The sequence below is a fragment of the Malaclemys terrapin genome, chromosome 4 (assembly GCF_027887155.1).
Source record: "Malaclemys terrapin pileata isolate rMalTer1 chromosome 4, rMalTer1.hap1, whole genome shotgun sequence".
Classification (NCBI taxonomy): Eukaryota; Metazoa; Chordata; order Testudines; family Emydidae; genus Malaclemys; species Malaclemys terrapin.
This window is the reverse complement of record NC_071508.1, coordinates 110,791,574-110,817,371: the sequence shown is the minus strand read 5'-3', so window position 1 is coordinate 110,817,371 and position 25,798 is coordinate 110,791,574. Positions and strand designations below refer to the sequence as shown.

The window sequence follows — 25,798 nt, the reverse complement described above, 5'->3', positions numbered from 1 at the left end:
GATCCTAGTCCCTGTGGGATAGGGGTGAAGGGCCCTGGCCCGAGGGATATTCTGTCTCCGGGGATCCCCTATGTCCCCCTGCCTGCCACCTTCGCTGAACGCTTACAGCTGTTGTGAAATTCTAACACTTCTTGTGAGCTGGGGAAGCTGAGCCACAGGCTTGTTCAACAGCAGGGAGGCTGAACATAAGCTCTTTGAGCAGGCGGTGGAAGGGCCTCCCTCCCGGTCGCTCATGGGTTAATGTTTCTCTGTTGTAGTTTGTTTCCCTTTGCCAAAGTGGGTGTTGCTGGAATGTCTCCTCTGGTAAGGAGGGGGTCGAGCTGTGTCCTCTGCAGAGGGGCGATGTCAGCATCAAAAAGACACAAAAGGGGGAGGTTTCCAAAAATAAAACCCTCCATCCCCTCCAGACTCTGCCAGTGCCAGAGGCAGGCGAGAAGGTGCTTGGAGCTGTCTGCAGAGAGCGCAGGCTCTGACAGCCAGGGGAGAGGAGAGATTGGGAGTTCTCCTTTCAGGGGTAGGAGGGACGGCTGCAGCCGCTCTATGCAGCCCACGCTGTTGGGTTTGCTGTGTTACCTTCGCCCCAGGCTCTCCAGCTCCTGCAGGCAGCAGGTACTGATTAAGTGCCGCCCCCCCCCCCCCCCGTTCCCCCAGCACATGGCAAAGTGAAGGATTTGGAAGGCTATTTCAGGGGACTCGCTCAAGGAACTTTGCCTAGTCTCTTCCCACAAACTCCCGTTGGATACTTGGCTTCATGGGGCTGTCAGCCACACGCTGAGTGCTCTCTGCTCCCTTCAGGACTGGCCTTTCCTCTCGGGCAGGCAGCATGAGGGGCTCCTGGGGCAGTTTTCTCCCTCTCACTTTAGCTCTTTTCCTGGGGCTTGGGGATTCTCAGAGAGACTTTGCTGGAAGATTTGATCCGAGTTCTTCATTCCGAACCGAAGCTGGGAGCAGGGACACAACTCGGCTAAGGCTGCGGAACCAGGGCAATAACTTGGGACCCACGGGCAAGGTGTACAGCCTGTTCCGAGTGCACAGCCCTCCTTCTGCCTCGGAGCACCTCCCAGCAGCCTCTCATGTGGATCGCCCAGCCTGGATGAGGAGCTCGACAGGAGGGGACAACAGGGAGCAGCCGTCTATTCCTCCAGATCACAAACTACCTGCTCCCCAGAGTGCCCGAGGCCAAGCCAGCAACCTGAGGGCAGCTGCAGACTCTCCAGATGGGACCCTCCTTCAGACCCCTGTGCAGAGGCAGAGGACGGACTCCGCACGCCAGCAGCAAAGAAACGGGCTCAAAGCTCGGACAGTGCCCAGGGCAAAGGTGCAGAATGCCAGAGGCCGACTCACAGGGTAAGTGCAGCCAAAGGGGTCTCGCTGCAGGACCAGGTGCCTAACGTGACTCCTATTGCACCCACTAAGAGGTCTGAGCTGGGAGCAAAAGAGCCAGGTCCCCCATCTTCAGGGGACCTCAGTAAGTGGGGACTCCAGCCCCAAAGCTCCGGCCACAGGAGGGACCTCTGGTGTTGGTCCCATATCCACCCGCTCTTTGCTCATTAACCAACCATCTGTGCCAACTGGCACTGCACCTATGCCGTCCCTAGGAGGCAGAGCTCGATAGTCTCTCTCTCCATAGGTCACTTACCCACTTTCTGTCCCATGTGCAGTAATAAGGGCCAGTCTGTGCTCAGCTTCAGCTGTGCTGACCCTCACCTGCCCCTGGCACACAGCCCAGGGCCCAAAGCAGCTTAGGAGTCAGCTCAGTTACTTGCTGTAACTATGTGTGTATGTCCCCCACGTGCAGGAGGCACAGAGAGCGTGTGTGAGAGCACGCGCGTGATGTGTTGTCTGCAGCATTTCTCCTGGGTGTGTTGCCTTGGAACGTGCTGGTTGTGCTGCCCTTCTTGCGTGGGTTTGCGGCACGGCAGGGTTGCTTTGGGTCACACAACTATGTTGCATTGCAGGCTGTAGCTTTTGCTGCCCTGCTTGTACAGGGGTTTTGTGTGTAGCCGTGCAGGGAGTGCAGGAGGTGGGGAGTTGCTGTGCAGTGTGTGACTGTGGGGCAGTGCAGTGGGGTGAGCTGTTGTGGCCCCTGCTTGGCTTTGGGAAATGTAGTTGGGTTGGCATGGGCTCCGACTGCAGGTACTGGCCTCTTGGTGCATTGCACCTGGAATGGGCCCCTTGTAAGTTCTGTGTGCAGTAGCTTCCAGCTTCACACAACTCCTGCTGGCTAAGCTGGAGGAGGCTTCCTATGACTTGCCCGGCACACCTGCCTCCAGTTCCAGTCCCTGCCATGGTAATGTGGAGCTGGGGGGAGAGGGCATGTGGTGTGCCTAGAGACTCAGCAGAAGAGCCCTTGGCCCTGTGCTTCTTCCCTCTCCTGCCATTCCCCTCCCTGCTCACCTGCCCTGGGTGCACCTCTCAGCTCGCTCTGCTGGTGTAGTGGTGCTCATGAAGCCACCCTCCCTAATCAGTTAGGAACACCTGAATTGCCACTCCTGGCCACCCTCTCAGCATAGTCACAGGATAATGGCAGAGAGGGCTGGCTGGGGGCTGATTGCTCAAGTGCCTTCTGACATGTGAGCTTAGTGGAGACTTCCAGAAATGCTTTCTTCCAGCACTGAACAAGGAACTTTACTAGAGTAAGGAAAGCAGAACTATTCCTAAAGCTTCCCTCCCCCAGCCTCACTGCAGAGCTTCTGCCTAGAGCTTTCCTCTGCCCCATCCCACTGGCTTCCTACAACAGATTTAAAGTAGCAGCTCGCACAGCCTTACCTCTTTTCCCCTCCTGCCCTCCTCCCCCATTGCTCTATAAACATATTTAACAATAATTAATAGTTAAGAACAAACTATAGCTCTGGACAAGCCTCTGGCTTCCTCACTTCTCCAGCTCTGCTCACCTTTTGGCCCCGAGGAGGGGCTTGTCCAGTGGATTCACTTGGATTATCAAATCCCATTCAGTCAGTTCAGGACACTTAGCAGAATGATCACCCTCCACTAAGGTGTGGTGTAAGCATCATTGCTCTTGGGATCACATGGCAATTCATCTGGGCTTGGGGAATCAGCGGGAGATGCTGCCTGCTACCTCTGTAATGAGTACCCAGATCAGTCTCAGCCACGTTCTTGGGCTGCAGCTACTTAGGGACAAAAGCTGATGTCCAGTTTTATCAGGGGTGGGTGGCCTGGTTTAAGGTTGGGTGGGGGGTCAGGCTGCAGTCAGATGGCTAAAGAAGAAAACCTGAGACCTCTTAGAAGTAGCAGCTCTCATTCTTTAAACGGGATCACTTAGGATGAAGATTTACCTGTGAGGATGGCAGTGTTGACCCATAGGCAGCTGAGTTTAGTTTACTCTCATGACTGTTGTGGGGAAGCCATATAGCTCAGAAGAGCTAATAGGTAAACTTTAGTTGTAGCATTCTCTTAGCAATCTGAACTGCTCCCTCCACCAGTCTATTCACTCGTGGGTGATGAGGGCTGGAAGTAAAATCACACTGCATCCCAAAAGCTTGGAACATGGAGCTGGCATATCGTGGGTCATTGTCAGTGACTATTTATTTCGCCTGGATGCCAGGACAAGAAAAGTTGCCTTGTTAACTTTTCTCTGACCTGCTGACTTGGGGGGGTCTAGTGAGGTGGAGAATTTTTGCCTAACTGGAATAGTCAGTGGCTACCAACATGTTTGTTTTCCTAACACAAGCTTAGTGCTATTCTTTTCCAAAGCCTATTGGATATAACGTTCTGGATAGGAGTTGTGCCGTTGTGCCTTTCTTGTAATTCTACAAGACTTGTGATTCTATCTCATCTATCTGATTTTCACCTTTGCTATACTCGCTGTGTTTCAGCCCAGGAAACTCTGTCATTTGAAGAGGCTTTAACTTATGGTGTTTTCTTTTTCCTGCATGGGAATGTTTTCTACCTGCATCACACTTGCACCCCTTTCCTGCAGAGTGCCTTTCATTTTCACTCACTCAGATGACCAGGCAAGATGCACCAGCCATTCCACAGTAGCTCAGACACTAATTATAATTATTCTGAAAGTTCCTTTTTTAAAACCCCAGTTACTAGATAATGTCTTATTTGTTTTTTCTTACCGATTCCTAAGTTGCAGTGCTCTGATTCTCCATATCGGGCCCTAACACAGGCCCACCACACTTTGGCTCCAGTGGAGACATACCCTGAGGTTTAATTTCCAGCTTGGGTAGACATACCTGTGCTAGCTCTATCAGAGTTAACTATAGTAGTGTAGTTGCAGCAGTGTGAATGTCGGGAGGTTTCAGATGGGTGGAACCTGGGTTGGCTTGCCCATCCCGCTGCTTGCGCTGCCAGAGCTACACTGCTATATTTTGTTTGCTAGCTTGATCAGAGCTAGCATGGATACGTCTGCCCGAGCTGGGAATGACATCTCCAGCTCCAGTGTAGATGTGCCCTTGTGCTGTGCTCTGCACCCTTTGTCAGAAACACCCCATTCCTTTCTGCAATAAAATGCTCACCCTCCTACTTCCTAGGAAGGATGGCATAGCTGTCTCATCTTTCCTCTGGGACAGCGATGATCCAGACGTGTGTTTAGCTTCACTCCCTGTGGTAACAGTGAACGCGGTGCCATATCCTGGGGCCTAGGCCATGCTCTGTGTTCACTGTGGCTACAGTGTGGAAGCTGGGGAAGGGCTCCTTCCACACATGCCATTGAGCGAAGCCAACTGAAAGTCTTAGGGAGAGCTGAACTTTGGTATTGTGTTTTGCTGGCTTGGAATGAATCAACTTCTGACACCATGTCCAGCGTCAGTAGCAAAGAATCACAGAAGCTGCTTTTTTCTAACCCTGAACAAGGAGCTTTATTAGAATAAGGGAAACAGAATTATCCTTGAAGCTGCAGTCGCTCTGTGGAGCTTTGCTTAGAACCGACCCCTCCTGACTGGTATCCGTACACACGGCCTCCTACCATGGATCACAGTATTCCTGTCCACTGCCAGGAGCAGCCTATGTTCAGGTTGGGTGTGTTCAGTTTGATTTTAAAATGTTTGTACATCTTTTGATGTAGTCCTTGGGCTTTTGGCAGGTTCCCACCCTGGGCCTTGGTGTCCCAGAGTTGGGAGCCTCTGGGCCATTGAAATGTCTCAGATGCACCCAAGGTGTAAAGATGCCACAGAGCTGGGTGTATCGCTAGCAAGAGCTGGCCAGCTCCCAACTCAAGGCAGACGTGTTACAGTGTGGCTGGGTGCTTTCCCATTGCACAAGCTGCTGAGTGTCGTCTCTACAACTGCGGAGCCTGTGCTCCCCCCTCCCAACAGCCCGCTGGCTCCTGAGATCAGACCTAATCACACAGCTCCTATTATTAGTGCCCGCGGGGGGCTCAGTGCTTTCCAAATGGAGAAGAGCATCTTCATGAGCCTCCCCCGAGGCTGTTGTGCTGTGAGCCCCTTCTTCCCCCCCGCTCCTGGCAGCGGGAGCAGTAGGTCAGTGGAGATTGGTTAGGACATGAACAGTGGAAGTTAGCAATCCTGGCATACATGCATGCACAGGCATGAGACTGGCACATTGCATACATCCCTCATCAGTGCTTGGGAGACACACCCAGCTCCTGCCCTGACACATGTTGCTCCCGCCTCCCCTGTCAACACCACAGGACTCACACTGCACCAAGCTTTGGTTGATGCAGTTTATGCCCATCTCTCCCCTTCCCAACCCACCACCTCTAGCAAATGTGACATAGAAAAAATAAGAACAGAGACATGAAGGTTTGCAGGGCAAAGCTTTCAGGAGTTGGGAAACACCCCAGTTAGGCTTACACGGGCAGCCTTAACTCGGCCCTTAACATGGCTGCCTCATTCCAATACGATCTTCAGTCACATAGTCATGTGCCTTTTCTGGAATAATACAATACCACGTCATACAGAGCCCCTACAATCTTAGGGCACATCCAATATACAAGAAACTGCTGTTTAATCTTTTTTGTTCACACTAATGTCTTTGTTTTTCAGTCTACAGAATCTGTTTATTCAGACAGCATATATGGTGTGTTCTCTCTCCAGCATATGTTCCTTAGTAATGTAGTTAATATCTGAAAGCTGCTCAGGGGCAGAGGCAGTTAATGATGCTAACTCAGATGCATATTTTCAGAGGCTTGTCTACGCCAGCAGCTTTTCACTCTCACTCTGTGTTGTGTAAGAAGGTTTTACGGTGAACTTCTCATATAAAGTTGGATGAAATTCTTTGGCCTGTGCTATACAGGAGGTCAAACCCTGATAATTTAATGATTCCTTCTGGCTTTAAATCTATGAATGACTTTAATGGAGCCTGTGTATTAGTAACACATTGTGCAGTGCCCAGTACTACAGGATGATGCCTAGAAGGTTGTAAAAAAATGTACTGTATACTATTGTAATATTTGGGAAAGCATGTGATCACATAATGGCTGTGCACACCATTAACGTGTGCAACTCCGTGACCTTATCGCTGCTTCTCTTGTCCTCCTTCTCCCTAGTGTTTGTTACACTTGCTTGAATCTGGTTTCCAACAAGATTACAGAGTCTTCAAGGCTTGTGTCATCTTGTGTGTGTGGAGCACATGGTGCAGTGGGGCCCTGATCCTGACTGAGGCCGGTCCTGCAGTACAAATAATTAATAAGGAAGACTGTATTGTAATAAGCCAAGGGGGCGGAGTTAAGGTTGCACATTCAGCCGTGGCTGTGGCATTTCCTGACATGGGGGGCAGAGGGGGCTTTTCCATGCAGACTGTGCATTTTTGAAGGTCTGTTTTCACTGTGGACACGTAGGAAGTTACCCGCTAACTTTGGAGATGAGGTTGTGACAGGAACTCCAAAGAAACAAGCCAAGGGTTCTGTCTTTCTGTCTCCCAGCACTTGTGGACCAGGGAAATGGCACCTGGAGGAAAGACAATGACTAAGGCCCTGAGCCTGGAAAGAACCACATGGGTGGACCTCTCCCCCTGCACAGAACCCTAGAGATCTCTTGGCAAGATCAGGGCAGGAATGACTCTGTCACAAAAAAGGGAACCCTCTTCCCCCTTGTTGCCCCAGATGCTGCTTGTTTCTTAGAGCACCTGCCAACCCTATTGAGTGAGGGAGGGGCAGCTTCTCTTGTGCTCAATTTGAGTGCAAGTTGGGGCTGCTATCTCCAGACTGGGGTGTTTGGAGATTACAGAGCACATCTAGCACCTCAGGTGAGAGCTGCTAAATATGATCATTATCAGCGCTTGGCGTAGTCAGGGCACTGTACCCTAACAGACTCATCCCCACAGGTACGTAAGTATCGCAGCCCTGTGTTATTGGTGGGAAACAGAGACTGAAGTGAGGTGACTTAGCCAAGACCCCTTTGGCACTCAGTGGCAGAGCCAGGATTAGAGCATGGGCCCTCCTGAGGCCCAACCCCATGCGCATTTTTCCTGAATTTGTACAAGCACCTGCTGTGGCTGACCTGATAGGGCTCTTGGGCAGGGAGACCTGCTTGTGGAAATTTCTTCTTTTTACTCTGGGCCTTTTGGGCTGTGTTGAGCTTGGTACCACCTGGTGGTGATACTGGGAACTGCTGAGCACTCCTGCCACAGAATGGCCAGGCTGTGTACCTGCCATATGAGTTATAGTATTGGTGTGCCTCTCACCTCCGCTAGCCCTGCATGCAACAGAATGGGCACCAGTCACTGCCTCTCTCCAGGGCTTGATTCCCTCACTGCTGCTCAGTGCAGAGGGTGGGATTCCTGGTCTCTGCTTAATATGCTGCATTCAGCTGGAAATGCCATTCTAGTTTGCTTCCCTTCAGCAGGGCACAGGGAGCATGGATTACACGTGGCCAACCCACCGTGCCCATGCTGCCATAGTGGGCCGTACATGCATGGTGACTGGCAGCATGGGGGAGCCTTCCAACAGGGCTCTTGGGTTCAAAGCAAGGCACTGTGCCTAGGCTATCGGGTTCAGAGGGCTAGTGACACAGAGCTAGTCCCCATCCAGGCTCTGGGGATTGGCCGATGCATGGTGGCCCCCTGGCTGGGCACTCTTGCCTGTGCTCTCAGGTTTCTGGGTGGGAAGCACTGGACAGCCCCGGCAGGACACCATATTTGAGATGGCAGGGTGGATGGGTGCCTGTCATGCAGGCTGTGTGTTTAGCTCTGGCTGGTGTTATTCACAAAGCACTGGGGGCTCAGTGCTGCACAGAGCCTAGCAGGGACCCATGTTGCTCCACACAGCCACTTCTGATCTGCTGCCTTTGCCTCAGTCCAGAGGCCCCAGCCCCTGCGTAGTGGTTGACTTTTCACACATATAGAACTCCTCGTTGTGGGGCAGCCCTGCAGCTACCTAGCCTAGAGCGTTGCCCCCACAGCACCGAGCTGCGAGCTCCCAACTCGGGGCTGCGATGCTGGGGGTGAGGGAACCCCAGTTCCTGCTCCATGTGAGTCCCCTTGGCTGGAAAATACCAGAGGAGAAGGCAGCAACCAGAGGGCTCCTCTCTGAGTTGTGTGGTTGTTGGGTGGCATTGGCCATGGAGTGCGCAGTGAGCTGCACGCAGCTGGGGGCTGCTATTCTGCCAAGCTGCAGGAAGTCAGCCACTCCCTGGAGCACCATCCCTCTGAGCTGTAAACACGCCGTGCTCCTTAAACCTGCAGGGGTTTATTTTGAATTCCTCATAAGACAACAAAAACCACATGGCATTCAAGCCATGAAAATGTCAAGTAAATGCTTTAAATGTAACCAGATGCTCCCAGGGCTGGTTCCTGCTCAGTGAAAAACCAAGACCGCTTTGCCCAGCTCTATAGCCCCCAGTCATCTTCTCCCCCAGTCTCCCAAGGCTCCAGCACACCTGGCTGTCCATTAACACCGTCTCATCAGGAGGTGAGAGAAAAGTTTGCTCCATTCCCCATGTGGTCCCAGCAGTGCAGCCCACGCAGTCTGGAATAAGAATAACCCTTAGCACCTTGCTAGCATTTTACTGCTTCCAAGAGCTTCACAAATATTTAGCTAATCAACCCTCCCCACCCTAGAGTGGCACTGGGGCCTGGTGAGTTTGGCATCACTTTGGGAGTTTCCAAGCTCTGTCACTGACTCGCTATGTGATCTTTGGCAAGTCCCTTTCCTCTGTCCCAGCCTCAGTTTCCCCATCTGCAATGTAATGCTTATGATACTGACCTGCCTCTTGGGGTGTGGAGGATCTGAGTTAGTGTCTAGAAAGTGCTAAGGATTAGGATTGCCCATGAGCCTGGAGGACACAGCAAGGCTGTGACAGTGAGTCTGTCACTACAGGCAGCAGCAGGCAGGCCCTGCCAGGAGCAGTTAGAGGGCCCTCGGGGCAGGCACTGAAAAGATCATCAGCAACAGAATGAGCCCAGAGGGAGCTGAGCCTGGGGGAGTGACACAAAGCACCTAGTGATCATACCCTTTTGCATGCACTGCTTCACATGTGCTCCTCAGACGTGGTTCTGCTGCCAAGATAACCATGACTCCTAGCGAGTCAGCCCTGGCCTCTCACTCCTTTCCGTGCTTGTTCTTTGTGCTTCTGCTTCACCCGCACAGCCTCTGGCTGCTCCTGCAGGCCTGGCAGCAGCAGCCTTCCAAGGGAGAGTCAGACCAGTCCCCAGAGTGCTGGGGTGCAGCTGTCCCCCTGATAGCTCACAAGAAGTGGGCATGTTGATGTGGTGCCCTCAGAGAGTGGGAGAGCCTGCTAGGTACTGGGCCACCTGCTCTATTCCAGTCTTGCACTCTGGACCCCAGAACGTGTTGGCCACCCTACGGCCTGGGAAGAGATCAACTCTCACCAGCAGACACTGAGAGGCGTTCCCTCTGTGTGTGCGTGCGTGTGTGAGCGAGCAAGCGAGATCTAGACAAAGATTCCGGACTTCATTCCACGAGGAATTGTTGGTTTGATCTGAGGCCAAAGCAGCTTCTCTGGGGGCGGCGCCTGCTCCTGCCTGCAGAAACCACCTTCTGATTGTGCCAGTAATTTGAGGCAAGAACAGGAAATGTTTATGCTTCTTCACAAACCTGCTGAATGTGATTTGCAAAGTGCATCTAGGCCACCTCAGGGAGGAGGGGGGAGCTGTGGTGATGTCTCAGCTCACAAAGCAAGCGGGGTTGGGCCTGGTCAATAATCGGATGGGAGGCCTGCAACAATATAATGATTGGATGTTTTTAGACATCTAAACATATGGTGCAGCTAGGGTTGCCAGGTGTCTGGTTTTCGACCAGATTGCCCGGTCGAAAAGGGACCATTGCGGCTCGCTGGTAAATGTCTGGTTGGCGGGGCTGGCAGGCTCCCTACCTGGCTCTGCGTGGTTCCCTGGAAGCGGCAACATGTCCCTCGGCTCCTAGGCGAAGATGTGGCCAGGGGCGCTCTGCACGCTGCCCCTGCCCTGAGCACTGGCTCCGCACGGCCAATGGGAGCTGCGGGGACGGTGCCTGTGGGTGGAGGCAGAGTGGAACCGCCTGGCCATCCCTCCACCTAGGAGCTGAGGGATATGTCGCCACTTCCGGGGAGCCCCCCAAGATAAGTGCCACCTGGAGCGTGCATCCCTCACCCCCTCCTGCGCTCCAGCCCCTTGCCCCAGCCCTGAGCCCTCTCCCACACCCAAACTTCCTTCCTGGAGCCTGCACCCCACACCTCTTCCTGATTCCCCTCCTGTACCCCAAATCCCTCATCTCTGGCCCACCCCAGAGCTCGCACCCCTGCCTCAGCCCAGAGCCCACTCCTGCACCCTGAACCACTCATGTCTGGCCCCAGCCGGAGCTCTCACCCCCTCCCGCACCCCAACTCCCTGCCCCAGCCCAGTGAAAATGAGCGAGTGATTGAGAGTGGGAGAGATCGAGTGACAGAGGGAGGGGATATGGAGTGAGTGTGGGTGGGACCTCGGAGAAGGGATGGGGCCTAGAGGAAGAGGAGGGGCAAGGGTGTTTGGTTTTGTGCAATTAGAAAGTTTGCAACCCTAGGTGAAGCCTAAGCAGACTAGATATGGGTTTGATGCAGGAATTCCTTCTATGGCCTGTGTTATGCAGGAAGTTAGCTAAGATGACATAATCAATCCTGCTTGCCTTAAAATCTATGAATATTAATACGAGCTTGATCCTGAAGAATCGGTAAGTACTTTACAAGAAGTTACTCGGCTACAGAAATCATGCTGTCTGCCTCTACTCGCACACAGTGAAATGCAGCCCGTTCTGGGGTGAGCCATGTAGCTGTTTAATAGTGCAAAGCAACACTCCACAACAGTTTGAAGCAGGAAATGAAGAAAAATACTGTATTCATTTGAATACATAATTACCAATGCTGGATTAGACCCAATCCTGGAAAACGGTTCTGTGAGATCTTTAATGGCCCCCAATTGTCAGGACCTCAGATTACTCCGAAGAACATAAGAACGGCCTTACTGGGTCAGACCAAAGGTCCATCTAGCCCAGTATCCTGTCTTCCAACAGTGGCCAATGCCAGAGGGAATGAACAGAACAGGTAATCATCAAGTGATCCATCCCCTGTCACCCATTTCCAGCTTTTGGCAAACAGAGGCTAGAGACACCATCCCTGCCCATCCTGGCTAATAGCCATTGATGGACCTATCCTCCATGAATTTTTCTAGTTCTTTTTAAAACCATGTTATAATCTTGGCCTTCACAACATCCTCTGGCAAGGAGTTTCCCAGGTTGACTGTGCGTTGTGTGAAAAAACACTCCCTTTTGTTTGTTTTAAACCTGCTGCCTATTAATTTCATTGGGTGACCCCTAGTTCGTGTGTTATGAGAAGGAGTAAATAACACTTCCTTATTTACTTTCTCCACACCAGCCATGATTTTATAAACCTCTATCATATCCCCCCTTAGCTGTCTCTTTTCCAAGATGAAAAGTCTCATTAATCTCTCCTTATATGGCAGCCGTTCCATAACCCTAATAATTTTTGTTGCCCTTTTCTGAACCTTTTCCAAGTCCAATATATCTTTTTTGAGATTGAGCGATCACATCTGCATGCAGTATTCAAGGTGTGGGCGTACCATGGATTTATATAGAGACAATATGATATTTTCTGTCTTATTATCTATCCCTTTCTTAATGGTTCCCAACATTCTGTTCACTTTTTTGACTGCCACTGCACATTGAGTGGCTATTTTCAGAGAACTATCCACAATGACTCCAAGATCTCTTTCTTGAGTGGTCACAGCCAATTTAGACCCCATCATTTTACATGTATAGCTGGGATTATGTTTTCCAATGTGCATTACTTTGCATTTACCAACATACTCATGAGCAAAATGGCACCTCTGGCAGTGCAGCACCCCCTAGCAACCATGCTAGGGCATTGAGGTTAGCACTGATTCAGCAGGGAGCGCGTCCCCTACTGAGTCACCCTCACCACTCCCCGTAGCATAGGGGTGGGCAAACTACGGCCCGTGGGCCAGATCTGGCCCCTCAGGGCTTTGGATCCAGCCTGCGGGATTGCCCCCCATGACGCCGTGGGCCCCACGCCGCTCTCAGAAGCAGCTGGCACCATGTCCCTGCGGCCTCCAGGCACCACCCCCTGCAGCTCCCATTAGCCGGGAATGGGGAACCATGGCCAATGGGAGCTTCAGAGGAGGTACCTGGAGGTGTGGCAAGGGCAGCGCATGTGAAGCCCTCCGCTCCCCCCCCCCCCCAGGGGCCGCAGCGCATCCTGGAGCGGCGCGGGGCTGGGGACAGGGCAGGCATGCAGGGAGCCTGCCCTGGCCCCAGTGTGCACCGCTGTTACCCTGGAGACTGATCCCCTCCTGCACCCCGCCCCCCAACTCCCTGCCTTTAGCCCCCTCCCGCAGTCCACACCCCTCCTGCACTCCACACCCTCCTGCACCCCAAACCCCTTCCCTGAGCCCTCTCATGCACCCCGCACCCCTCCTCTGCCCCAATCCCTTGCCCTGAGCCCCTTCCTGCACACCGAACCCCCTCCCACACCCTGCACTCCCTCCTGCACCCCAATCCCCTGCCCCAGCCCTGCATACAGTTTCCCCACCCAGATGTGGCCCTTGGCCCAAAAAGTTTGCCTACCTCTGCCGTAGCACCTGGATGTTCCTTTCTAGGGGGTTTCCCCTCCAAGCAGTGGTGAGCTGGAGCCGGTTCACAAGAACCGGTTGTTAAATTTAGAAGCTGGTGTAGAACCGGTTGTAAAGTGGCCGGCGGGTGGGCAAACTCCTGTCCGTGGGCCACATCCGGCCCGCGGGACTGTCCTGTCCGGCCCGCCTGAGCTCCCAGCTGGGGAGGCTCCCCTGGACCCTACCCCGCTGTGACGGGTTGGATCACAGAAACCCCCTTGGGAGCTGCCACCCGATGTGCAAAGACTACCCCTGCTTCTGTTTTCCCTGCCAGCTCAGGACTCCAGCACCCTGTCTTGCTGAGCCAGACACTCCCGTCTGGCTCCAGACACAGATCCAGGGTCTGAATCTCCTGTCCCAAAGCTGCAAGTTTACCTGAAAACAGCTCACAGTAGTGTGCTTGTCTTTAGCACTCAGATGCCCAACTCCCAATGGGGTCTAAACCCAGATAAATCCGTTTTACCCTGCATAAAGCTTATGCAGGGCAAACTCATAAATTGTTCGCCCTCTATAACACTGATAGAGAGGTATGCACAGTTGTTTGCTCCCCCAGGTATTAATACATACTCTGAGTAAATTACTAAATAAAAAGTGATTTTATTAAATACAGACAGTAGGATTTAAGTGGTTCAAAGTAGTAACAGACAGAACAAAATAAGTCACCAAGCAAAATAAAATAAAATGCGCAAATCTATGCCTAATCAAACTGAATACAGATAATCTCACCCTCAGAGATGCTTCAGTAAGTTTTTTCTCAGACTGGACACCTTCCAGGCCTGGGCACAATTCTTTCCCCTGGTACAGCTCTTGTTGCAGCTCAGGTGGTAGCTAGGGGATTCTTCATGATGGCTCCTCTCCCTCTCTGTTCTCTTCCCCCCTTTATATATCTTTTGCATAAGGCGGGAACCCTTTGTCTCTCTGGGTTTCCACCCCCCTCACTGGAAAAGCACCAGGTTAAAGATGGATTCCAGTTCAGGTGACATGATCACATGTCACTGCAAGACTTCATTACTCACTTGCCAGCACACACATATACAGGAAGACTCACAGGTAAATACAGCCATCTGCAGACAATGGGAGTCATCAAGATTCCAAACCATCATTAATGGTCCACACTTTACACAATTACAATAGGCCCTCAGAGTTACATTTTATATTTCTAGTTTTAGATACAAGAGTGGTACATTTATACAAATCAGATGATCATACTCAGTAGATTATAAGCTTTGTAATGATACCTTACAAGAGACCTTTTGCATGAAGCATATCCCAGTTACGTTACATTCACTTATTACCGTATTTTCTCTAAAACTATCTGTTACATTATACTGACTTATTATCAAGTTTTTGTAAAACCATATAGACTGCACAACGTCACACCCGCTTCCCTGCCCCTCTCGCAGAGCCCCAGCACGCTGTGCCGCCATCGCCAGCGCTCTGGGCAGCTCTGCAGCTCCTGCCGCTTTAAGCAGCATGGTAAGGGTGCCGGGGCTGGGAGGAGGGGTTGGATAAGGGGCAGGAAGCGGTTGGAGGGGGTGGGGTTCTGGGGGGCAGTTAGGGTGGGGGGTCTCGGGAGGGGGTGGTCAGGGGACAAGGAGCAGGGGAGTTGATGGGTTGCGGGTTCTGAGGGGGACAGTGGGGGGCAGGAAGTGGGTTGGGGTCGGATGGGTGTGTGTGTGGGGGGGAGATAGGCATATAGGGCTTGTACTCACCGTGCGGCTCCCTACCGGCACTTCGGTGGCGGGAGGGGGTGTCTTCACTTGCTCCAGGTGAAGGACCCGCCCCCGAAATGCTGCTGAAAACCCAGAGCGAGTGAAGCCCCCCCCACCCTCCCGCCACTGCCTAAGTGCTGCCAAGGACCCGGTAGGGAACCGGTTATTAGGATTTTGGGAGCTCATCACTGCCTCCAAGCATTTAAAAAGCCCAGCCTGGGTTGGCTTGAGAGCTCAGGCTGCAGTGGTCTGGGTGCAAGGAAAGCTCAGATGCTGTAGGAAGTGGTTCTGTTGGTGTCTCCGGAGGTGCTGGCTATGAGGAGGCCTCACCATCTCTCTTTTCCTAATCCTGCCATTTGTGACTGCTTAGGCCAAACGTCTGCGGGGGACAATGCTGCTCAGGGTGGACAACTGCTCCTGGCACAAACCGATGCATCAAACGTGAGTACGAAAGAACCATTGATTAGAGACGTCAGTCATGGCACTTAATGCATCGCTGGCAGGCACTCAGCTATCCCGGTGATGGGTGTGGCAGGTGGGCCAGAGAATGCCCCTTCCCAGTCCTTTGACCCTGAAGCCCCCTTAGTCGTTACACTGATGTCTTTGAATTTCTCCACTATTTGGTTGAGACATAAACAAGGAGAGAATTCCCTTCTCTGCCTGATTCACCCCAGCCCCTGTTATGATGTGCTTCCCACGGCAGAGAGAATGGAGCACCCTCTATGGCTGCTGTTACATATATAGTTCCCAGAGCTGGGCTGCATATCCCCTGTTAGTGCTGCAGCACTTCTGGCCAGGTCAGTGGTCCATGCTAACATTGGCTGCATCAGAGACTAGCCCCCTTCCCCTTGTTAATTTGTTATTAATCAGGATCGGGGCCCCACTAGGCTGGGTACTGCACATATACATTCAGAAACATGGGCCTGCTCCTAAGAGCTGATAAATTTGAAACAAGACCCAAGTGATTGTGATAAATTGCAGGAGGGAGAGTGGTGGGGGAGGGTAGTGTAGGTACGATCACATGGCAGCTGGTGCCCCCCAGACTGATGGTTCCAAATGATCTGAACGTTTTTTACAAAAGTAACTAACTAGGTTGGCTAAGGGGCTGCCCTGGGAAGGGCTGGGGTGTGGGAGCCTGCTTTAAGGGGGGTGTGCGCACTAGGGAGACAACAGAAAATGGCTTGAACACTCACTCAATCCCTGACCACCTCATTACTGGGGAGCTGCTCTCCCAAGGAGGCTATGTCCCTTTATGCCTTCCCAAGGTAGGAATTACTGGAGCAGTGTGAGTACAAACACCTGCACCCCCATCCCTCAGTTCTGATACAGGCTCTCTGTTTAGGGAACTCTCTTCCTCTCCCTGGCTGTTACTTCAGAACTCCTCTCTTGCCTGTAAATGCAGGGCCCTCTGGGCTGGGGCCTCCTGCAGGGCAGCTCTGCTCAACACATTCATAGGACTAAAACAGAGTGGAGTGATTTACAGGGAAATAATCCCATGGAGGGGGCTCTGGTGACTTCATTAACCACATGAGCTGGAACCCCAGCGATGCAATTAATTACATTGTAAATCAGGGCAGCTCACTGGTTGCTGGTTAGTTTTCTTAACCTGTGGATCCAGCACGGCTTGTAAGTTTCCAAACACATAAATCCTCTAAAACCGCAGAATGAATGAAGAGAGGGGTTTATCCTGCAGATGCCTCAGCTCCACCATTTGCTGCTGCCATGCTTTGTGGACCACCCGCAGAAATCTGCCTGTTCCCCTCTGACCTGCTGCCCAAATAATCCCAGAGACACTCTGTGCAGAGAACATGCGTAAATCCAAGCAATAGTCTCTCTCCTTTCCATGCCTGTCTTCAGTGGGCCTGACTTCTGGAGTTGGCCACCTGGGAATTCTGCTTCACCCATCTGTGATGTTGTAATGGAGCAGGGTCTGCATCTGGGGTTTATAAAGTGGAGTAGATTGCAGCTGCTCTTCTAGTGAGCCCTGGAAATCAAACCTCGGTCACAAGCAAATAAGAAGAGCAATAGTAAGAGTGAGGAAAGTCTGGAGGAGACTGGACTCTTGAGCAATAAGCAGCATTACAGAGAAAGCAGAGGAGTGGCTAGTTGTCCTTGTCTCCCCTGCCCAGGCACTCAGGGTCAGCACTGTGTCTGCAAACTTGTCTGGTTTCCTCACAGCCCCGTATAAACACAACAGGACAGTCTGGTGCACACAAGCCATGAGTGATCGCTGTAGGCCCACACTGGCCAAGATCTGCAGTGAGAGAGATTAGTGCAAAGTGTTATACTGGAGTGTCATGAGGGGTAACGGCAAAAGACTGAGCAAAAGGAAGCGTAGGCAAAATATCAGGAAGACACTGACTGATGGTGAGATGGGTCAGGCTGTGGAACCTTCTCCCAAGGGAAGGGGTGGGAGCCCCGTTTAACAGTAGACTGACTGAGAGGACAGCAGGGGAACAGAGAGCTAGATGGAGAATTTAGATCTCATCCTTCTCTGGATTCTGAGAATGGGGTGCCTTTGTGCCCCTGGAAAGGAACAGGGTTTGATTTGGTCTTACTCTGGGTGGGCTCCCCACTAGTGCCACAGATCTTGGGGGGAGGGTGCTGTGTGGGCAGTGGTAGGAGCTGTAACAAAGTGGGGATCGGGCAGAAGTGGGAGCTAGTTTGAGGCCTGTGGAAGGTGCAGGTGGGGGATGGGGTGGAGGAGATCAGAAACTCCTCAGCGCAGCCAATGGTATTACTAATATGCCCATCCCTGAATATCCAGGCCTCCTGTTTCCAGCTCCTTTGTTCCTGCCTGGCTCCAGTTCTAGTGACCCCCCTCCTCATAGTTCAGAGTGAAAGTATTTGCTGCTGCCAGAGTGGGGTGTGCAGGGCACAAAATGATGTGTGGGTTGCAATGGACCCTGAGTCCAGGATCTGTCTGTGCCCTTGCTGCGTGAGGCTGTTGTAGTAGGTGGGCCTGAAGCCAGTGTGCACCAGAGTTCCCAGAAAACTATCCCTCTGGGTTGGCACCATCTGACTCCACGTTCCAAAGCCACCTCCAGCTAAGTGGAGTTCTCTTTCCATTGTAAACACATGTACGTTCCTTTCTTTAGCATAAAAATGCAGGAGTCTTGAGTTCTTTCCTGTTCGGGGTTGAGTTTCCCTGGGCAAACCTGGCCTCTGAAATCTCTCCTCCTTCCTCTCATGGCGAAGTGCGATTCTTCCTCTCCTCGTCTTTTTATAGCCCTCTTGCTGTGCTGTCACTTCCCAGCTTGGAGTTCCCATCGTGCTGGCTTATTAAAGCCTTCCGCTCGTGAAGTGTTCCTGCTGTTGCGCCGAATCTGCCAGGACTTGTGATGGAGACGGAGACTGCCTCTGCTCTGCAAAAGCCATTTGCAGGAGTCAGAGCAATGGCCCAGGAGAGTGGGTGCCACAACTGTGCCTGAATCTTCCTGATTGGAAGGAATTGGAGATGGGGGCTGTACTAGGCAGCTCTGGGACATGCCCAGGGGAATTGGGAAGGAATCTGTGCTGCTTGGTCATGTTTGCGTAGCTGTTTAGATTTATGGATGAGCAGGTTAATGTATCTGTTTTAGAACATTTCAGGCTCCCAGAAGCATTCGACTAGAAGTTAGAATTCATGAATGTGCCAACAGCAAACAGACCAGAGGAGCTGAAACATCATCTCTGGCCCCAAGAGGTTTCAGATAAGACAGCCCAGTAACCAGCATTCTGTGCTATCTGTGAGGCTTTCCCCATCCATCCCAGGCACCGCCTCCTCACCTGTTCTGTCCATCTGGCTATAAGAGTGCACCTGCCCCAATGTTTTTATCCTGGTCTCAAGTGGGGTTCACTCTACTGCAGCTCAGTGTCCAGGGGCGGTCAGAACAAACTTGGACACCAGGGGAAACGTAAATAAAAGTTCAGCCTATGGAATCTGCCCAGAGTATCCGAGAGCCCCAGTGACTTCACCTGGGTAACAGGATCTGCCCAGCTCGTCAGTGAGAGAATGAGGCCCCACTTTGTTCACTGCAGGATCTTGTGATTGTTAATGTAATTATTCCAGAGAAGCCAAATAATTTCTGTTCTGGAGCAAGGGGCCAAAGACTGACTCACCTCTCTTCCCCACCCCACCAGCAGACAAACAGTAGAGAGCACGTTGGGCTGCCAGACGATGTCTGTAAACAAAGTGCAGGGCCGGCATCTTTCTCTCATTAGCGACTTTTCGGTGAGCAGCACAAATGCTATTTGGGAGCTGGGCTCCTGCCCATGTGGGCTGCCCATGATTGCTCAAGTGCCAGGCCGTTGTCAGCAAAGATTAATTAAAAGGACCCTGTCAACATGGGGAGGCCTGACAATGTCCCTCCCTGGCAGGGGATGGTAAATCTCAGACAGGCCTTAGAGCAAAACCTTTCTCTCCTTGAAGCTAAACTAATGGTTCGGCTGAGTAAACATTGCTTGGTCCCCAGCAGCCTCCCTCCCCAGGCTGTTCTGCTGGAGTTTGGGTTGCTGGGGACACTCAGGCTGATATTTTAAAAGCTGCCTAGGGGACCTTGGCATCCTGTTCCCATTAATTTCCCAGCCATAATGTGTTTTTGTTTAATTTTTGATCTCCTGATCTTGTACATGGAGCAAATCGGGGGATCGATCCAGATGCAAATGCAACCAGAGACAATGTGTCTGTGTGAGAAAGGAGGGGAGGAGCTTCTATTTAGGTCTAAAGGCCATAGGTTGGGTCTCAGCATTGAGACAGGAGATAGAGTATGGCCAGAATGTTGCCCCTGTTTTTGAGGATCTAATGCCTGTAACATACCAAGCACAGTGATTTTCTCCCTTCTCCAGCTCACAGTTTTCCAGGGATTTTCATTCATCATTATCTGTGTGTATGACTGAATCCAGATCTTGGGCAAAATTCTCTGGCCATGTGGCTTTTTCCAGTCTTGGGGGTTGAAATCCAATGGGGAAAAAAGGGAATTTCCTGAGACTCAAAGGCTGGGAAGATGCAGAAACATGCAAGTATCTAATTCTGGGACACTTGGACACTTCCTGCTAAACTGAGAATTGGGGAGAGTGGGTGAGTGAGTTTTAATTTACTGAACAAAGTTTGCAACCACTTGGAATGTTCCTTTGTTCCTACCCAGACAGATCAGCAAACCAAGCTGTCTGCCCCTACGCATAGGAGCCAGAGCGGGGACATGCCACTGCTTCTGGGAGCCACGTGGAGTGGGGCAAGCTCCTGACCCTGCTCTCCAGCTGGAGCGCCAGAGCGGGGCAAGCCCCAGACCCAACTCCCCGGAGGGCCAGATTAAAATGCCTGGAGGGCCAGATGTGGCCCCTGGGTCGTAGTTTGCCCACCCCTGTGCTAGATCTATTATTATTTTGATGTCAACTCTCATGATTTTATCATGAGTCGTGCAATATTTGTTGTTTTTCCTTAAAGCCCCAACTCCTGGAGACAAGTGATTACTGGAAAATCTCAGTTTTCATTTTAAGAGTATGTTTCTAGCCCCTAATGGTGCAGAGAAAAGCTTGAAACGTGACCTGGGTGTGATCTAAGAGCTGGAAGGCAAATAAAAAGAATCCAATATTTATAATTTCTTTTGAGAAGCTTGTGATTTTTCAGGGCCTGACTCATGATTTTTAAATGCTGGGGGTTGGCAATGCTGCTGCTGTCAGATGATCAGCCCTCTTTCCTCTGTTATGCATCTGGAGTGGGTGAAAAACAGTTTTCAGAGGGATTTCAAGTTCTTTTTTAAGCCTGCTGGAACAGCTTGGCAGGGGATAGATACAAGGGCTGGAATATTTCAGCTATGGCAGTTCCGCTACTGCCTGAAGAGAGAATGGGTCTGACCCCACTCTCCTTCTTCACTTGCTTTATCTCAGCAGCTCATGGATTCCTAGAATGGCTGGGCTCTTATGGCTGGGCTCCTGATAAATTACCAGAGTTTACCGCTGACGTGAATATACTGTATGTGGTGTAACTGTAGCTGTGTCCGTTCCAGGATATTAGAGGACAAGATGGGTGAGGTAACATCTTTTATTGGCCCAACTTCTGTTGATGAGAGAGACAAACTTTTGAGCCACAAAGAGCTCTTCTTCAGGTCTGGGAAAGGTAACCTGAGCATCACTGCTAAATACAAGGTGGAACAGATTGTTTAGCATAAGTAGTTAGCACACGTTCTAAGGGCACGTCTATACTTACCTCCGGGTTCGGCGGTAAGCAATCGATCTTCTGGGATCGATTTATCGCGTCTTGTCTAGACGCGATAAATCGATTCCGGAAGTGCTCGCCGTACTCCTGCTCCGCGAGAAGAGTACGTGGAGTTGACGGGGGAGCCTGCCTGCCGCGTGTGGACCCGCGGTAAGTACCTTGTAGTTCGAACTAAGGTACTTCGACTTCAGCTACGTTATTCACGTAGGGTTACCATTCGTCCGGATTTACCCGGACATGTCCTCCTTTTCGCGCTAAAAATAGCGTCCGGGGGGAATTTGTAAAGCACTCACAATGTCCGGGATTTCCCCCTCCCCCGGCACAGCAGAGCGAGCGGCTGGGAGGGCTGCAGAAAAATCCCGGGCTGGACTCCTGAGCAGCTGTAGAGGAGCCGGAGCCGCCCTGCATTCTGAGTTGGCCTCTCCTGCAACCCGGTCCGGCAGCACTGTGCAGGGCCAGGGACCGGGTTTTGTTGTGCAGGGCCAGGGACCGGGTTTTGTTGTGCTGGGGAGCTCAGCCAGGTGTCCGGCTCGGCTCGCACAGAGCCCAACACCCTGTTCTGAGCAGCAGGGTAAGGGGGGGCAGGAGAAGGGACAGGGAGGTTCTGGAGGGGGCAGTCAAGAAACGGGGGGGGGGCTTTTGGGGGGGGTGGAGAAAGTTTTGGGCAGCCAGGGTACAGGTAGGGGGTAGGGTCCTGGGGGGCAGTTGGGGGGGGTCTTAGGAGGGGGCAGTTAGGGGACAAGGAACAGGGAGGCTTAGGGGTGGGGTTCTGGAGGGCAGTTAGGAGCAGGGGTCCCAGGAAGGGGCAGTCAGGGGACAAGGAGCAGGGGGGTGGGGAGCTGGGAGTTCTGGGGGGGGCTGTCAGGGGGCAGGAGTGGGGAGAGGGATCGGAGCAGTCAGGGGACAGGGAGCAGAGAGGTTTAGATGGGTTGCGAGTTCTGGGGGGGGCTGTCAGGGGGCAGGAGTGGGGAGAGGGATCGGAGCAGTCAGGGGACAGGGAGCAGAGGGGTTTAGATGGGTCGGGAGTTCTGGGGGGGGCTGTCAGGGGGCAGGGGTGGGGAGAGGGATCGGAGCAGTCGGGACAGGGAGCAGAGGGGTTTAGATGGGTCGGGAGTTCTGGGGGGGGCTGTCAGGGGGCAGGGGTGGGGAGAGGGATCAGATCAGTCAGGGGACAGGGAGCAGAGAGGTTTAGATGGGTTGCGAGTTCTGGGGGGGGCTGTCAGGGGGCAGGAGTGGGGAGAGGGATCGGAGCAGTCAGGGGACAGGGAGCAGAGAGGTTTAGATGGGTTGGGAGTTCTGGGGGGGGCTGTCAAGGGGTGGGGAGTGGTTGGATGGGGCGTGGGAGTCCCAGGGGTCTGTCTGGGGGTGGGGGTGTGGATAAGGGTTGGGGCAGTCAGGGGACAAGAGGCAGGGAGGCTTAGATAGGGAGTGGAGTCCTGGGGGGCAGTTAGGGGCAGGGGTCCCAGGAGGGGGCAGTCAGGGGACAAGGAACGGGGGGAGGGTTGGGGGTTCTGGGGGGGGCGGGAAGTGGGAGGGGCAGGGGCGGGGCTAGGGCGGGGCTCCTCCCGTCCTCTTTTTTGCTTGCTGAAATATGGTAACCCTAATTCACGTAGCTGAAGTTGCATATCTTAGTTCAAACTGGGGGATTAGCGTGGACCAGCCCTAAGAGACATAGGACAAAAAGAGAGGGTTAGTGGGTTACAGATTGTTGTAATAAGCCATAAATCCAGTGTGTCATTCAGTCCACGCACTAACAACCCCTTTTTGTACTATGACTGCAGAGATATTAACGGGCCACTCTATCTTGAGTGGTCCCTTAGAATGTGTGCTAACTACTTATGCTAAACAATCTGTTCCACCTTGTATTTAGCGATGATGCTCGGAGTAAGAAGAGCTCTGTTTGGCTCGAAAGCTTGTGGCCAGGTCTGCCATACGAAATTATGTTGACCTAAATTACGTGAGCATACAGCTGTTGCAGTTATTCCATCGCTACGCTCCTTGTGTTGGCAGTGCGCATCCTCACCAGAAGTGCTTGTATCGATGCAGAGTGCAGTGCGCTGTGGGTAGGTATCCCACCGTGCAACTCATCACCATCCAGCACAGGGTGTTTTGGGATGTTTTTGCAATGCCTATTGGGGCCAAAACAAGTCATGCAGGGGTGACTGGGAGCATGGGGTCAACTTCCCATAATGCAGTGTTCTGAATCCCATTATATTTCACGCCTTCTTTTCAAAATCCCCGCAAACTCGCACATCCTTCCTCTATCCACCCTCTCTGACAGAAGCATGGAGCCTGCACAGCTCTGCACTCTTGTCGTGAACATTGCAAGCACCGGGTGCCTGATCCTCTGATTCTAAATGACATCAAACCTCGTAGTGTCAGACTACACTGACATGGTGGAATTTTTGCCTGTCTGGGACCCTGGTTGTGCTCTGGGATCTGCACTGATGGCCGATTCACTTCACGGAGGGATGTAATTCCAGTTGTTGGCTTTAGCCTATACACCCCTAAGTGGTTTGGGTTCTGCCCATCTCTGAGACCTGCCTCTCTCCCGGTACAGTAACACAGCAGTCAAGGTCAACTTAGTAACCAAGCCAACATGCCTGTGATCGCACTGAGCAGGGGCTGGTGGCAGGCCATTTTCAGACAGGACCCATCCCCACTGGTCTTATAGGGCGGCAAGGCCTTTCTGTTCTGGATTCTGGGGGAGGAGGTATTTGGGAGTGAGTCAAACTGGGTGAGGAGGTGGCATGTGTGGTCAGGTTTGTAAATGTTTTCTTTGTCCATGTGCCTTGAGTGATGAACTGGCGCTTGGATACCAGTGATGGGTGTTGTATGGGAACCCAAACACAAGGGAGGTGCATTAAAAGTTTACATTGCTATATGAGAACATGGATGGTATGTCAGGCTGCCTTAGACACCAGTCCCTTCTGCTTGGCTCATGGGGGAACCACGCAATCTAAAATAACTGTGATAGAAACGTTCACTGCACATTTCAGCTCCCACAGAAAGGGTCCGTTTGGGCACAGGTTGAGCTGCACGTGAAGGTTGAATTGTTCTTGCTTTATCCAAACAGGTTCCCATAGACCTAAAATCCAAACCCTCCGGAGGGGCTTTTGTTGGTTGGGGCTTCCCTTCCGTTAAGGGGGATGCTGTCCATTTGGTCTCCTTTAGCCATGAGCCATGTAGCTGTTGCCCAGTGGAGAATGACTAACTTGGTCCCACTGAAGTGAACTGTGATTTCCTGACTATTACTGACTGGATTATAAGCCCAATTTGGCTCCTGTTAACTTGGGAAGCATTAGGGCCCAGCATGTAATTAATGGCACTTTCCTCCCAGAGTCAGAGCTGAAGCTGATGTGCTGTAATTAGGAACACACACAGGCTGTGAGGATGATTTGGGCATGAAGTTAATGAACTGTAAGTCCCTGTAACTGCTGAGGAATTTGAGCATGGTGACTTCAGAATTAGCTGGCAGGGGAAGGGTAGAAATGTTCCAGAGAGGACAAGAGAGCTCAGAGGGATCAGGGAGGGGATCCATACAATATAATCATGAAATAGAATAATAAAGCAATATCATAAAATGAAACCTAATAAAACAACTCCCAAGGGATCCCAGAGCCATATTGTCCTCCGCCTCATGCTTCCCTTCTCCAATCCCTCACTGTGCTAGTGCAGCTCCTGTTCTCAGCTTGATTGAGACCTTCTTCTTGCAATGAGCTCCATGTGGGGATCAGGGCACTGGATTGTAAGCTCTTCTGAGCCCATTTCTGCTTTCACTTGTATTGAAGTAATTCAGGAGTAGCCCCTTTGAGTTCAATGGAGGGATGAGTAGCAGCTCTCAGATCTCTCTCTCTCGTAGATCATATTAGTGATCCATGGTAATCATAGTACCGAGACTTTCACCTCCAGGGTGCCAGCTCCAGTCTAACCCAGAGCAGTAGCAACCCAAAGATGTGACCTGTGTGAAATGTCAGTCTGATCTTCTTCTGCACCCGAGTCTGAGCAGTTCACCTGCCCTTAGGAGTTGACTGAGGGAGGGGAAGGGTCGCTCCTGAGGCTGGGATTTAGCCAAGGGGTGGTGGGGAAGGGAAGCCTCCTTTAAGTTTCGGTGTCGGGGTGGGACAGGTTGCGTTATCCCACTCCTTAAACTGCAACTGTATGGAGAGGGCAACATGGGCCTGTTGCACTGGGAGCCATGTATCTCTGTTCACTCCTTTCCATATCCCTCCAGCCGTCTGTGACCCTCCATGCCAGAACAAGGGATCCTGCAGCCGACCCCAGCTCTGCATCTGCCGCTCGGGTTTCCAGGGCGCCCAATGTGAAGATGTCGTTCCAGAACGAGTGTACCATCCTCCTGGCTCTGTGGCAGCCCTCCAGCCCCCAGCAGGCTCCCTTCCGAAGAGGGCTGGCAGTGCAGAGAGAGAAGGCTCACCCAGAGGGGCCCAGACACCTATCCTGCAGCAACCACTAGCTGGGTAAGTCGCTCCAGTTACCAACAGGAACCAGATTCCCTTGACAAATGAAAATTAACCCCAGGGTTTGTGCTGTGCTGGGACAGCCCCCAAGCTCTCATCCCCAGGCCCAGCCAGTGCCCTAGGGAATAGTGCTCTGCTTTGCCATGCAGAAGATCTAGGTTCCATCCAAGTCACAGGCTCTTCCTTGGGGCTATTAGAGCTGCAGAGTACTGGTGCAGGGGCAATTGCCCTGAATCCACTCTAAAACAGAACTAGGTTTGTCCCCATCACTATCTCCTGGTTCCTTGGAACAAGTGCGACTGTGGGAAAGAGCCTGTGGTGGAGTGTTCACCCCACACTGGCCTAGGAAGGGTTAATGAGACTGAGAA

The 25,798-nt window shown here is 52.2% G+C and overlaps 1 protein-coding gene across 2 annotated transcripts in view; it reads left to right on the top strand.

The window, feature by feature from the left end:
* Nucleotides 1-388: 388 nt before the first annotated feature.
* LTBP2 (latent transforming growth factor beta binding protein 2) overlaps nucleotides 389-25,798 on the top strand; it is a 117,848-nt gene continuing 92,438 nt past the window's right edge. For both annotated transcript variants that reach the window (XM_054024878.1, XM_054024876.1), the window contains exons 1-3: nucleotides 389-1,347; nucleotides 15,127-15,197; nucleotides 25,187-25,430. In XM_054024878.1, the coding sequence (XP_053880853.1) occupies nucleotides 824-1,347; nucleotides 15,127-15,197; nucleotides 25,187-25,430 (839 nt within the window). In that variant the 5' untranslated portion in view covers nucleotides 389-823. The remainder of the gene's footprint in view (nucleotides 1,348-15,126; nucleotides 15,198-25,186; nucleotides 25,431-25,798) is intronic.